Here is a 13782-nt window from a genome sequence, read left to right as displayed (position 1 = left end):
TTGAGTTACTGGTTAGATACTGAATAGCTAAAAACTTAGGTGACTGGAAGATTTTTTGTGATACAATGTTTCATGCTTATTTTCCACCATCTTATTTGAATGCTAAAGGTTTGGGTTTTTTTTAAGAATTTGTTTTAAGTTTATTTATTTTGAGAGAGAGAGAGGGAGAGAGAGAGAGGACATGACGGGGGGGGGGGGGGGGGGGGCAGAGAGAATCCTAAGCAGTCTCAGTGAGCACTATTAGTGCAGAGCCCGATGCAGGGCTCAAACTCACAAACCCCATGAGATCATGACATGAGCCGAAACCAAGAGTTGGACACTTAACCGACTGAGCTACCCAGGTGCCCCGAAAGCTGTTTTATGTTAATAAACCTGTCATGAATTTCAGGGTCTCTCTGTTTTCAGTTTACTTTGGGAATTTGTGCAGACCATTTATTCTACCTGTTTCTCTTCCTTAACTTCTGTTTATCTTTGGAAAGATCTTGAAGAATCATTATATATTACTTGTGAAGTACTCTATCATCATAAGACATTGACTAGGCAGATCTATGTGATCTCTTTTCACAATTGCCTTTACTCCTGAACTAAGATTGAAACTTTTTCTTCAGTTCCTTATTGCCAGACATTTTAGCCTTCTCCCAAGAAGAGGCAGTTTAGTAGAATTAGATTAGAATTTTATCAGTTGTTAATTAGTTGTCTGCTGTGTAGTACTGGACTTTGTTCCCAAAGTTATCTTTCAAAATAGAACTCTCTTTTATAACTGTGCCTGGCTGTTAGAGACCAATTCCTGTGCTTTTGTTCCATTATTATTTTAATAGATATATTTATTTTCTCCTGTGAAAATGATTTTAGCATTATGTGTAGTACTATGCCAAACATAAATACATCAGAAAATAATAGGAGTATGAGAAATATTCACTTGGGGTGAGATAATTTTTTTGCTGTCTTATTCAGGAACTAAAGACTGAAAGGTAGGCTTATTGAGACCAATATGAAATATATTCTCCTATTTATAGGTATATTAAAATGGTTTCTAGACTCCATTCTCAGAGTGAACAAAAGTTTATTCAGGTGGAAAAGAAACATCCAACGTATAGATAGGTTTGGAAGTTACACAGTGCCAGTTTTAGTAGGAGCTTTTGGGACTTTTTTTTCTTCATACTCTCCCCCCTACACAATTAATGATTCTGATCAGCAAGATTAGATCTATTGACCTGATTGATAACTCTCATGCCTTCCCAGAATGAGTCAGAAGAATTTAGGTAATACTTTTGTTGAACAGGGCCTATAAATACATAGTTTGAGGTATTGGCTGAATTAGTGGGTGATTTAGCTTGTCAGATTTTTGTTATACTTTGGTCTATATGTGTTTTTATGTGTATTGAGATACATTAAAATTATTTAGTAAAATAATCTTTAAGACATTTTTGTTTGGTCTGCTTTCAGGTTCATGCATGGGAGATTTCAGACCAATTGTTACAGATCCGACAGGATGTGGAATCATGCTATTTTGCTGCACAGACCATGAAAATGAAGATTCAGACCTCATTTTATGAGCTCCCCACAGACTCTCATGCCTCTTTACGGGACTCATTACTAACCCATATCCAGAACTTGAAAGACTTGTCACCTGTCATTGTAACGCAGGTAAATCCTGTGCTTCTCATTAGGGAAATTTGTAAGGTCATTTGGATTCATCAAATTAATTTTGATTGACATTGCTAGGCCATGTTAAGTAATGTTAACAACTTTATTACAGACTCATTGCTATATTCTTAAGTGGATAGAAAGTGAAAATGTAAATCTTCTATATTGATCTTAGAGTTCATTTGATTTAAAACCAATTTAAATACCAGAAGTGGGGGAGGTGAGTAGAAGTTTTCACAGGCAGGAATGTGCCCTTCCCCCCACCCCACTGTTAAAATTGCAGATGATAAAAGTACTGTTTACTGTTCTGGGTCAGAAGTCTACATAGTTGCTTTAAAAAAAATCCTTTCTGGATCAATTGGCTGGTAAAATTCTCATGAATGAAATAGTGAACCATCTGGCCTTTCCCCCTTAGACTGGGAAATACATTGGAAAGGAAAACTGGAAGCTTTAGTGAATACATACTCACATGTGTTCTCTGCCTGGCGTAGAAGTGCCCTTGAAGAGGAAGGAGGCTTTTGCCTAAGGCTTCAAGATGAGAAATGGAAAGAGAAGGGAAATGGCATTCCATTACTTGAGAAGTGAGTCAAAGGGCTGACTTTGTCAGTAGCTTTGGCCTTTTGGCAAAGTATAATTTATCTGTCCGTGAAGTTCTATGGTATTGCCAAATAAAAGTAAGTATTAATGTATTCTGAGGAAAATCTATAGTGTGTTCTTTCTGGCTTCTTTTTGTTGTTTTGGTTTTTTTCATTTTTAGAGGTTAACTTTTTAAATCCTAGCAATTGGTAGCCAGCCCAGAAGAGTTTACATGGATATGTAGTTGTGGAGGTGAGGAGAGGTAGGGGGGGTGTCAGTCTTCGTTGTCATATTGTTTGGAAAAAGTTTAGTTTCTTTGCTTGCCAACTAGTGTTGATGGTAACCCTGTATCTGTTCATCGATTCATTTATTTATTCTCTCTTATTCAGCTGGCTTTAGCAATAGCAGATCTTGCACTACAGATGCCTTCCTGGAAGGGATGTGTGCAAACATTGGTGGAAAAGTAAGTTGTACTGACTGTATACTAGCATTTGGAATAACTATTAAGCTACAAAGAGAAATTTGTTAGCATTAGCTAGATATTTGGAGTATTTTCCCAAACCCTTAACGTAGAATTATTTATTATTAACTTTTGTTGGATTAAAAGAAAATCATTTAAAATTTAAGTATTACAGAAGTATGTTGCGTGGGACATAAAAGGCCCTTAAAATTACACACACATGTTCCTTGAATTAACTGCAACAAAGTCTTTCGCAGTCTTGTGGGTCACTCCCACTAACTGACATGTCAGCAGTTCTATAAAAACATTGTCAGAATGTTTAAAGATTATTAAATTGAAAGTCATATGAGGCCCTGGGTGGCTCAGTTAGTTAAGTGTCCGACTTTGGCTCAGGTCATGATCTCACAGTTTGTGAGTTCGAGCACCACATTGGGCTCTCTGTTGTCAGTGTGGAGCCCACTTGGGATCCTCTGTCTCCCTCTCTCTGCCCCTCCCCCATGCGTGCTTTCATCTCTCTCTCTGTCTCTCTCAGAAATAAAAATGAACATTAAAAATTTTTTTTAAAGTCATTATGCATAAAAGTTCTTATTAATTGGGGTTTGTTTCTTATCTGTTCAAAAGGACAGTATCATTTTTAGATACACAGAGCCTGCTACTTTGAATAAAAGCATTTCCTCATGGTCTTGGCAAGATAATCTTGGTATTTGCTTGCATTTTGGTTAAGAAAATTATTTTTGAACAAAGTGGATGTCCTTTTTACCTCCCACTACAGTGCATCATTAAGGCCTTTATATGGATAATTTATTTTTTTTGTTTTAAGAAAATGTTTACTAAGAAAATTAACACATGCTTCTTGAAAAAATTCTAATAGTATGGAAGGTTTCAGGGTAAAAGCCTTTCTGTCTCCCTATTCCTATATTTCATGAGTAATCACTATTAATGATTGGCTGTATAGCCTTCCAGACTTTTCTCTTAAGCATTTTAAAATAAGTGCATATACATTTTAATGTACTATGTATTCATTTGTTCATATGTAATATATTCCATATACTTTTTTTACTTAATACATTGTGGACATCTTTTCATGTTAGGACATAGATATTTCATTCAGTATAATGGCTGTGTATGTTCCATTGTATGACTGTCTGTAACCTTTTTTATCCTAACTATGGAGGACCTTTATATTTTCCCAGTTTTTTGTTATTATAAAAATACCACAGTGCATATTTTTGTATACTTTGCATGTGTATGTGAGATTTTTCTGAGAGAGAAATTTCTGGAAGTGGAATTGCTAGGTCAAAGATTATACAAGTTGAAATTTTGATCTCCAGATACCTCTCCAAAAAATTACATATGTATCTTTTCCACTTTAGCAGTAGTAAAAATGCTGCTTTTGTAGGTTATTCTGAGGCCTGTTGTTATCTTATGTGATTATTTTCTGACTTTAAGTAACTTCTGTCTCTCCCCTTTTCTTTTCCAGATATAGCAATGATGTAACTTCTCTGCCTTTTTTGCTGGAGATCCTTACAGTGTTACCTGAAGAAGTACATAGCCGTTCCTTACGAATTGGAGCTAACCGGCGCACAGAAATTATAGAAGATTTGGCTTTCTACTCTAGTACAGTGGTATCTCTATTGGTGAGGAAGCTTAAAATACTAAGTTGCTCCCTAGAGGCAAAAAGCCATGGTTGTTATTTTCTAATTCAATATCAGTATTGTGACCCACACCTTCATTCCCAAAGAATCTGAGCCATCAGCAATCCTGCTGTTTTTTGTTGTTGCTTCTGTAGTTTTACATTAATCTTTACTATTGAGCGTGAATTACTAAGAAGCTCTCTAGAAAATTCTCTGGGTTCCAGACCAAGAACTTCTTGCTTCCATTGTGTAGAAGGAACTCAGTTTTTCCTTGGTTTTTGGGATCAGTCACTCCAGCCTACAGATTAACCCCCTGCCCTTTTTTTCCCTATTGGTTCAGTGGCATAGGAAGCCCAAATTGTCCAGGTGGTGGACTTTATTCCAACTTACTGGAATCATGTTTGTGTTTTCCTGGTGGAAGCATTCCTTCCTTAGGACCAAGATCTCAAAACCAACAGAGCTCAGATTCGCTGTTTACTATACATCCTTTACCCTGATATGAGTTCCTTGATTAGACAGGATTCCATATGGTTGGATATGGCATTCGGTGAATCCATAAATGATACATTGCCGACAGAAGCATTGCAAGCAGGGAAGGCATATCCATATCCAGAATATGAGTCTCTTCCTTCCTTTCTTCCTATGAGTCTTGTCCTTCAAATCTCTGCTTCCTTTGTGATAGAAGTGCAACATAATCAGTCAATCTGGTTCCTATGGCTGATGGTGCCATTTTAGGGACTCAGTGTTGGTCTCTGCTGTTGGCAGGTTTGATACTCATCAGTAGTTTTAACTTAGTGGAAGTCCACGTTAATTCTAGTGTAGCCTCCATCCCTGCTACTGTGGCCACTTTGTTTATGAGGCCATTGAGTAAGCACTGGGTGGCTGGGGAAAGAGACTGATATTATAGAGTTTGTCATTTTGTCCCTCTGTCATTGAAAGATTCCTCTGTATTCACACAGGACAGAAATCACTCCACAGTCTGTGCCTATTTGTATACCATTCATATGTACTTCTGCCTCAGACTTCTTGTCACCAATCTTCTGACCATGCTTCTTCCAAATCCCTGATCATCCATAGCACTGAAAATTGTCCATAAATACATGTAGATCCATATTTTCTTTTTTTTCTTAATATTTATTTATTTTTGAGAGAGAGAGAGAGAGAGAGAGACAGAGTGCAAACAGGGGAGGGGCAGAGTAAGAGGGAGACAGCATCTGAAGTAGGCTCCAGGCTCCGAGCTGTCAGCACCGAGCCCGACGAGGGGCTCAAACCCACGAACTGTGAGATCATGACCTGAGCTGAAGTTGGACTCTTAATCGACTGAGCCACCCAGGTGCCCCATATTGTAGATCCATATTTTCAGTCATCTCTTACTCCACATGTGGTGAACAATGAATTCTATTGCTTGAAGTTCTGCCCATAAGAATTTTCCTTCAACCACTCACTGTCCTTCACTACAGCCCCTATGTGGGCCTGTAATTCTGCAGCTGTCCACCTTTAGGTGATACCAGCATGATGTTGGACAGATCATCTGTAATCCAAGCTTGAGTTTTCTTCTTTAGTTATCTAGTTTTAAGGAGCATCACTAGAGGCAGGAAGCAACAGGCATGGATTGAGGGAGATGAATCAATGCAAGAAGAGTTGGTGTCAGAGGAATCTGATCTGCCTGCTTGTGCAACTTTCTTACACCCTTTTGAACTCAGTCTCTTATATTCCATATCTGTTCAATGACAGGTTGCTGTTATGCATACCCAACCTTATGTTTAGGTAATTCACACAATACTCAGTTCATGATGGGAACCTCAGGCATATGTTTAATCTCTGCCAAGAATCAGTAGCAAGCCAGAAGCTTGTTTCTCAAAAGAGAAGGTATAGGTTTACTCCCAAATCCTAGATATTTGTACTGTGATTTTCCTTCCTATTGGTACTTCTCAGGGGTGCCATATACTCATTAAATCCAGACTCTCTAGGAAGTACATTCATATCAATGAGTTTACCTCAGTTTAGTGGTATATTCCAGTGTCTCTTGGTCTAACACCCTTAGAATCACTTCCGCATATGTTCTCTAGGTTTCTTCATATACATGGTAGCAAAGTTACAGAGTTCTCTTAGTTATTTCCTCTGTGGGTACCTGTCCCCTGGAACGTGCTAAGATTTGGCCATAATTATGGGTGGCACAGGAAATGGTTGTGGTAGGTCTTGAAGAGAATAGGCATCCCTTTGAAAGCACCTATCTTAGATAAGGTTATTACAGGGCTTTCCAGCTGAAGAAGGCATCTTCTCAGACACTGGAAGGCAGACTACTTCTAGTAAGGGAGATGTGGTAATCTGGGAGTTCAAGACTGTTTCATTAGGGTCCAACCACATGTCTCCATTCCAAGTTTCAGAATCCCATGCTTTACAATTTCCTACTTTCCACATGAGAAATCTTACGAGATTGTGATTTCAGCTGTTGTTTGTAATTCAGCAAGCCACACAATTTTGTGTATAAATATTAGCCCTGTAGCTACACAAAATAAGGGCCTCATTTACAGTGGTTGTGGAAGCTTTGGTTCTCAGACTGTGGCTTAAATTGAGTTAAGGGACCCGAGCTTGTGATTTTCTTTGTTTCGTTTTTTTTCTTTCTTAAAGTTTATTTATTTTAGAGAGAGAGAACGAGAGAGAGAACTAGCCGGGGAGGGGCAGAGAGAGAGAGGGACTGAGCATCCGAAGCAGGCTCTACACTGACAGCAGAGAACCTGACTCAGGGCTCAAACCCATGAACTGTGAGATCATGACCTGAGCTGGAGTTGGATGCTTAACTGACTGAGCCACCCAGTCACCCCTGTCATTTTCTTTTTGTAAGCACTTAAGTAAAGTCAAAAGAATCCACTTGACACTACAGTCCTTACAGTCATCATTACTGGGACAGTGGTCAAGTGCAGCAGCCGCTTGGACTCTCCAGTCATATGCTTGACTAACACTTCCTCGTAATTGACAACAGACAATAGCTTGATTTGTTGTGATGACATCTGAAAAATTTTTCCCTGTGGTACTTAAACTTAATAAGGTCTATAATTGTGTCACGTCGCTTGTCATGTTACAGAATCTAGAAAATGAAATTAGTCCATAATTGCCAGGAAAAATAGGCTGGCTGTAATCCAAGGTACCAAAGACCTCTTAAAACCTTTTTCATGGTTTCCCCCACATTCCCTTATTCGTTCTATTCCATCTCATTTTGTCAGTATTATACTTTTGTCTTCTATTCAGGGGGAGCCATTCCTAAACATTGTGTTGAACTTTTAAAAATTTCAAATATTATTCTTTTTTTCTTACAGTTGAACTGAGCCTGTCCTCTAATATATTTTTTTCCCTTCATTTATGCTTCATTTTGTTAATCCAAGATCAATTCTTACCTCTGCTATATTTTTACTGGTGAACTCTTCTGGCATTTTTCTTTCAGCTTTTGAGGCTTTGCTTTAAGAGACAGTTCTGTTTTGTTTTGTTTTTTTATTCAGAGACAGTTGTTAATAATATAGTTCTTCAAAAAAAATTTTTTTAATGTTCTTATTTATTTTTGGAGGAGAGACAGAGAGAGACAGACAGAGACAGAGCATGAGCGGGGGAGGAGCAGAGAGAGAGGGAGACAGAGAATTCGAAGCAGGCTCCAGGCTCTGAGCTGTCAGCACAGCACCCAGTGCGGGGCTCGAGCTCACAAACTGTGGGATCATGACCGGAGCTGAAGTCAGACGCTTAACCGACTGAGCCACCCAGGCGCCCCAATAATATAGTTCTTAAAGAGGAACCCAGGGTAACTTAGTTCTGAAGCTTTATGGTGTGTGTTTGATTTAATTAGCAGATTTTTTTCCCTTCAAAGCAACTAGATTTAGATGTAGGGTTTTTCCAAAATTCTGTTTTTGAGTCAGAAGTTAGAATGTATAGTCACTCTATACATTTCATTTGTAAACATCCTGTCTTAGTAAATTGAAATGTCATTCAGGAAGTGTAAAGGCCAAATGGTTCTGTAATGACTTTACATCAAGAGCTTCATCAATTCAAGTTTATGTGTGGTTGCAGTGAACTTAACTTGAATCATTTCTGTTTTTCTTCTTTGATTTCAATTCAGTTCAGTACAATTCATACTAATTGGGAAGTATGAATTATAATTGCCTGATGATACTGCAAACATAAGGGGACTGTGGCTACCTAGAAGTACAAGGGTCAACATTTAGACCACTGTGGGATTCTGTACCCCAACACATGCCCCCCAAACCCCATGGCAATTATATTTCTAACCCATTACTTGTAAAGTTATTTTGAAACATTTTTTTAATCCAGAAAAAGTTACATTACACTTAATTTTGGAAAAAAATGTACATCACAAAAACAGTTTGCAGAGAGAAACAGTGGTGAGTTTTAGTCTGAGTTTTCATTTTATCTCTTTTATCGACCCACCATATTTATAGTAGAGTCACTTTGTGTGGAATGGCGTATTTGCTAGAATGTTCAAGTGCTGAAGCTGAAACGTCAGCTTTTCATGTGGGGATGTACATTAGTCGGGCTAGCTTATTTTTATTCTGTAAAATCACCTGCATAGACGAGTACTATTTTAAAGACACTTTAAAAAAAATGCTTATTTTGAGAAAAAGAGAGCGTGCATGAGCGGGGAAAGGGGCAGAGAAAAAGGGAGAGAGAATCCCAAGCAGGCTCCACGCTGTCAGTGCATAGCCTGACAGGGGACTTGATCCCATGAACTGTGAGATCATGACCTGAGCTGAAATCAGGAGTCGGACGCTTAACCGACTGAGCCACCTAGTTGCCCTTATAGACAATTTTTTGATGAGATTACATTAATGAAGAAGTGGGATCTAAGAAACAGTTATTTCTGAAACACAGCTATTTTGAGGGAAGTCTGTAATCTATCTCGGCTTCCCAGTTGACACAGTGGAGATAATAGTGCCTGCCTATAGCTTTAGTGGGGATTAATGAAGAGTGTTGAGAGCAGCATCCGACACTTACAAAGCACTTTTGACTGTTAGCTGTTATTATTATCCTTCTCATTATTACACCTATAAGGTGATTGGACCTAGTGGTTTAAATATAAAGTTGGGCATTATTTAACTTTTTTTTTTTTCCTTTTTTTCAGATGACCTGTGTAGAAAAAGCAGGAACAGATGAGAAGATGCTTATGAAGGTCTTCCGCTGTTTGGGAAGTTGGTTTAACTTAGGAGTTTTGGACAGTAACTTCATGGCTAACAATAAGTTACTAGCACTCCTTTTTGAGGTTTTGGTAAGGAATGGCTTTGTTTATGAAAGTATTTGTACCACATAGTCGCTTTCGGTAATAACTAACCTTCTGGGACATCGTGTTTTCAGATTTCTGCACGGTGATTGGAAGGTGTATAGTAAGAAAGCAGCAGTGTCCCTTCCTTGTTACCAAGTACCAAATTAAGGTATTAGTATTAATACTCAGAATAGAATGTAGTTAGATTTAATAGGAAAGCGGTCTTATACATAGATCCGTGATTTACATATTAAACTCTAAGTAACAAAAAACCATTGGTCTCTTTTTACCTGTTTTAAAAATATAATAATGGTCATTGGGTCTCAGACAGTTATAGGTGAGAATATTATCTTCTCAATTGAGATAGTTCACTTAAGCATCAGGGTTCACTTAAGCATAAGGTAGATTTAGGGCTTTTGAGATTAATGGAATAAACAGTAGTATCTTTTTATATATTTATGCATGTCTTCCATAAACTTTGAAAGTGATAATGCCTCCTAATACATTCCTTTGTCTTGGTAGATAGGACTAAGCAAGCATGTGGAATAAGACTACTTTTTAACACAAGGAACAGCAATATCTCAAGGACATATTGAACAGGTCTTTGGAGATGGGAGTGACTTTGTCCCGTTTTCCTGGATAGTTACCTTCCACGAAGTCATTAGTATGGAAGCTCTGTGGATACTGGTTGTGTGCTGGTGCACTACTATTTAGAAGATGGTAGCATGATACTGGATTGATACTGCTGTGAAAAGAAAAGGAAAAGGAAGGCATATTCAAGGAGACATTTTTGTGTTTCATTGTTGTCAGTGTATTTATGCTGCATTCTTGCATCAGGAGCTAAGAGGAAAGTTAGGATGCTAATAATTATTTTGCTATCATGTCTATTGATGCCCTACCTTAGTAATGGTAATTTGTGTTCTCATGTCACCAAGTTGTGTGAAGAGTAGTCAGTATAAAATTAAAATCCCACTGTTGGCTGAAAAATTTATGATTATGATTGATTACATATGAAAGGAGCACAGTCTAGAATACACTTCAAACTCAAGACAGTGTTACTTCTGGGAATTAAGACTGGGGAAAGGAATGAGCTCAGTAGTGTGCCAGCATGATACCATCTTCTCTACTGATCCAGTGTCGGGACTTCTCTGCCACTTAAAAGAAGAGTGATTTTAGGGTCAGGGTCAAATATATTCTCATTCTTCTTAGACTCATTGTGGTTCAAAATCATGGCATATTTCAGTTTGCTTTATAGTTTGACCACAACTTTATTATAAATACAGCCTTTTCTCCCATAGTTCTTTTTTAAAAAGCTTTTACAAATACGATACTTCGTATAACATTACAAAAGAATAAATTTGAACATTTAATTTTTACAATGTAGTAATAATCAGAAATATTTATGAATCTACCTCTTAACCTAAGAATAATCTAATGAATGATTTACATATATCTGTGTGTTCTCCTGACCTTGCTAGTACAGCTCTGGAGAGTCTAAATGTCCTTGTATTTTATTATTCACAGAAGACTAATATGCCTTTACTAAATTTATCCATCCTCTCAACTGTATTCTCCTGAATAGAAACCCTAGAGGTCTCGCTCTTTGAACCTTCTTCTGATCTGCTCTAATTTGTATCAGTTGCTCTTTAGATCTGCTCTCCAGCTGTCATCTTGGAACTTCTCTCTACTATGCTTCTGGATTGGGTTGTTTCTTGAACCTCCTTAAATACCTTCCTCAGAAGGATATGTGGGAAATAAACTTTGGATTTTTGCATTCCTGGGAAACATTTTTATTTTGCTTTCGTTCTTGGTGGGTGGTTTAACTAGATATAGAGTTCTAGGTTCAATATTTTTTCCCTTCAAGATTTCCCAGGCCTTTCTCTCTTGTATACTCGCAGGCATCATTGCCAATGAGAAGCTGAATAACTGATCTTTGCTCCTTTCAAAGTTACCTTCTCCTCTCATCCCCAGAAGTTACAAGAACCTCCGTTGAACCTTGATATTCTGAAATAGTATGATAATGTGTTAGGTATGGGTGTTTGAGACTTGTTGGACGCTTTTATTTTAGGTAGTACTTGAATATCAGAAGAAAAAAAAAGATGGAAAAGATTTCCACAGACTAAAACAGGGGGCGGGGAACACATGGCATTCTGTTTGAAGGAACTGGTATGGGGGGAGAAAAAACATGGAATTTTAGAAGTCATGTGACTGTGATTAAGGTACAAAAAGGCTGATTTGCTTGGCTTATAGGGAAATAGAAATAGGACAGGGAAGATTGATGAATATTGTCTGATTGAAGGCCATGACTGTTAGGCTATACATTTAAAGTACATGTTCAGAAACAGGCTGTAATTGTTTTGCTAGTACTTGGATTACGGCCCAGTGATCATACTTCATACTTCCCCATTCCTGCTATCTCCCAGCAACAAGATAAGACCTCATCCAACCTACATGAAGCTGCTTCAGATTGTGTGTGCTCAGCTCTCTATGCCATTGAGAATGTGGAGACTAACTTGCCGTTAGCCATGCAACTTTTTCAAGGAGTCCTGACATTGGAGACTGCATATCATATGGCTGTGGCACGTGAAGATTTAGACAAGTGAGTAATTATTTCAGCCAGTAGCCCTGGGTTCCATCCTTCGTGATTCTTTATGACTCTATTTGTAAATAAAGACACCACATCCTAAAGATGGTCTACTATTCTCAACTGAACCTAGAGTGGTAAATTGGATGCAAAAAGAGAGATTGTTATCATGGAAGGGATCCTCACAAAGGATAAGGCTCCAAGAATTAGGGGTGAACTTTGGAGTATCAAGTATGATTTGATAAGGATTTGGTTCAGATGTTTTAGTAATTGAGAATTTGAACTGACTTAAGAGTCATTTGCTTATCTGTATAAAATATAAAAAAAAGGTAGCTGTTAGGGAGATTTTGATACAACATAGCAAATAATCACCACATGTCCCTTAGGGTAAGGATCCTTTTGTTGATTTAATTAACTGAGTCTGTACGTATAATATACAGATTTCTGACGTGGTATTCTCATTACTCTTTCATCTACAGAGTTCTGAATTACTGCCGTATTTTCACTGAACTGTGTGAAACTTTTCTTGAAAAAATTGTTTGTACTCCAGGACAAGGTCTCGGGGACCTACGAACTCTGGAGCTGCTGCTCATTTGTGCGGGACATCCTCAATATGAGGTAGTGTCTATATTATGCTAAAGCCACTATTCTCCCAAGCTGTATGTTGCATATTACCTATATTCCATTGCCACTCGTCCCGCTTTTTATTTGTGGGAAACTGTAGTCTTATTTTTGATAAACGTGATATAGGAACTTCCTCTGTATTGGAGCTTTTTCTTTTTAAATTATATTTGGGTTTCTGCTTTGAATTATTTTCTGTTTTCTTACCTGGTTAGCTGGGCTGACTGCCCTGGGCACCTTAGGGAACCCATTAGAAAGAAAGTGTAGTACTTTTTTACTGAGTCCCTTCTCTACTTCCAGTTATTCTTTTTAGAGCTTTACAGCTCATATAAAATCTTCACTCTGCATCTATAAGTTTTAACATCCAAAGTTTTTCTCCAAATTGTGGGTGGGAATGAGAAAGAGATTGAGGAGTGCCTGGGTGGCTCAGCTGGTTAAGTGTTAACTCTTGGTTTTATCTCAGGTCATGATCTCACAGTTCATAAGATCAAGCCCCCTCTGCGCTGACAGCATGGAGCCTACTTGGGATCCTCTCACTCCTTCCCTCTCTCTGCCCCTCTCCCACTTGTGCACATGCGCGCTCTTTCTCTCTCTCAAAATAAATAAACTTTAAAAAGGTGGGGGGAAGGATTGAAAAGATTTAAAAGTCTATATTCCAAAATCTCTACAATACGCTGCCTCTTAAAAGAGTTGGCTAGATTTTTAAAAATCTTGTTTATTCAAGAAATTTTGCCTCCTCTTAATAGTATAAGAAGTGAGAAGGAACTCCCAAATTGGATATTGTTTTAAATAGATCTGTTTTGGATCCTTGATGGGAAAAGGGTGGTAAGGCCCCTCTTAGGGAGAAGCACAGGAGTGCTGTGATTCTCATCCCTTTTTCTCTTATTACATAAAAAATAATGTTTATTTGTTTGGCTTGATCTCATGAGGATATCTAGATTTGGATGAAACGCAAAACATTTTGGGGAGGAAGTACAGCACTATGTAATAGTTATCA

At 38.0% G+C, this 13782-nt stretch overlaps 1 protein-coding gene across 2 annotated transcripts in view; it reads left to right on the top strand.

The window, feature by feature from the left end:
- Nucleotides 1-13782, top strand: part of TNPO3 (transportin 3) — an 80101-nt gene that overhangs the window by 29238 nt on the left and 37081 nt on the right. For both annotated transcript variants that reach the window (XM_030308398.1, XM_030308399.2), the window contains 6 exons: nucleotides 1447-1647; nucleotides 2613-2686; nucleotides 4164-4320; nucleotides 9443-9586; nucleotides 12004-12179; nucleotides 12644-12782. In XM_030308398.1, coding sequence (XP_030164258.1) covers nucleotides 1447-1647; nucleotides 2613-2686; nucleotides 4164-4320; nucleotides 9443-9586; nucleotides 12004-12179; nucleotides 12644-12782 — 891 coding nt within the window. The remainder of the gene's footprint in view (nucleotides 1-1446; nucleotides 1648-2612; nucleotides 2687-4163; nucleotides 4321-9442; nucleotides 9587-12003; nucleotides 12180-12643; nucleotides 12783-13782) is intronic.

The sequence above is a fragment of the Lynx canadensis genome, chromosome A2 (assembly GCF_007474595.2).
Source record: "Lynx canadensis isolate LIC74 chromosome A2, mLynCan4.pri.v2, whole genome shotgun sequence".
Lineage (NCBI taxonomy): Eukaryota > Metazoa > Chordata > Mammalia > Carnivora > Felidae > Lynx > Lynx canadensis.
This window is presented reverse-complemented; position numbering and strand designations above follow the sequence as displayed.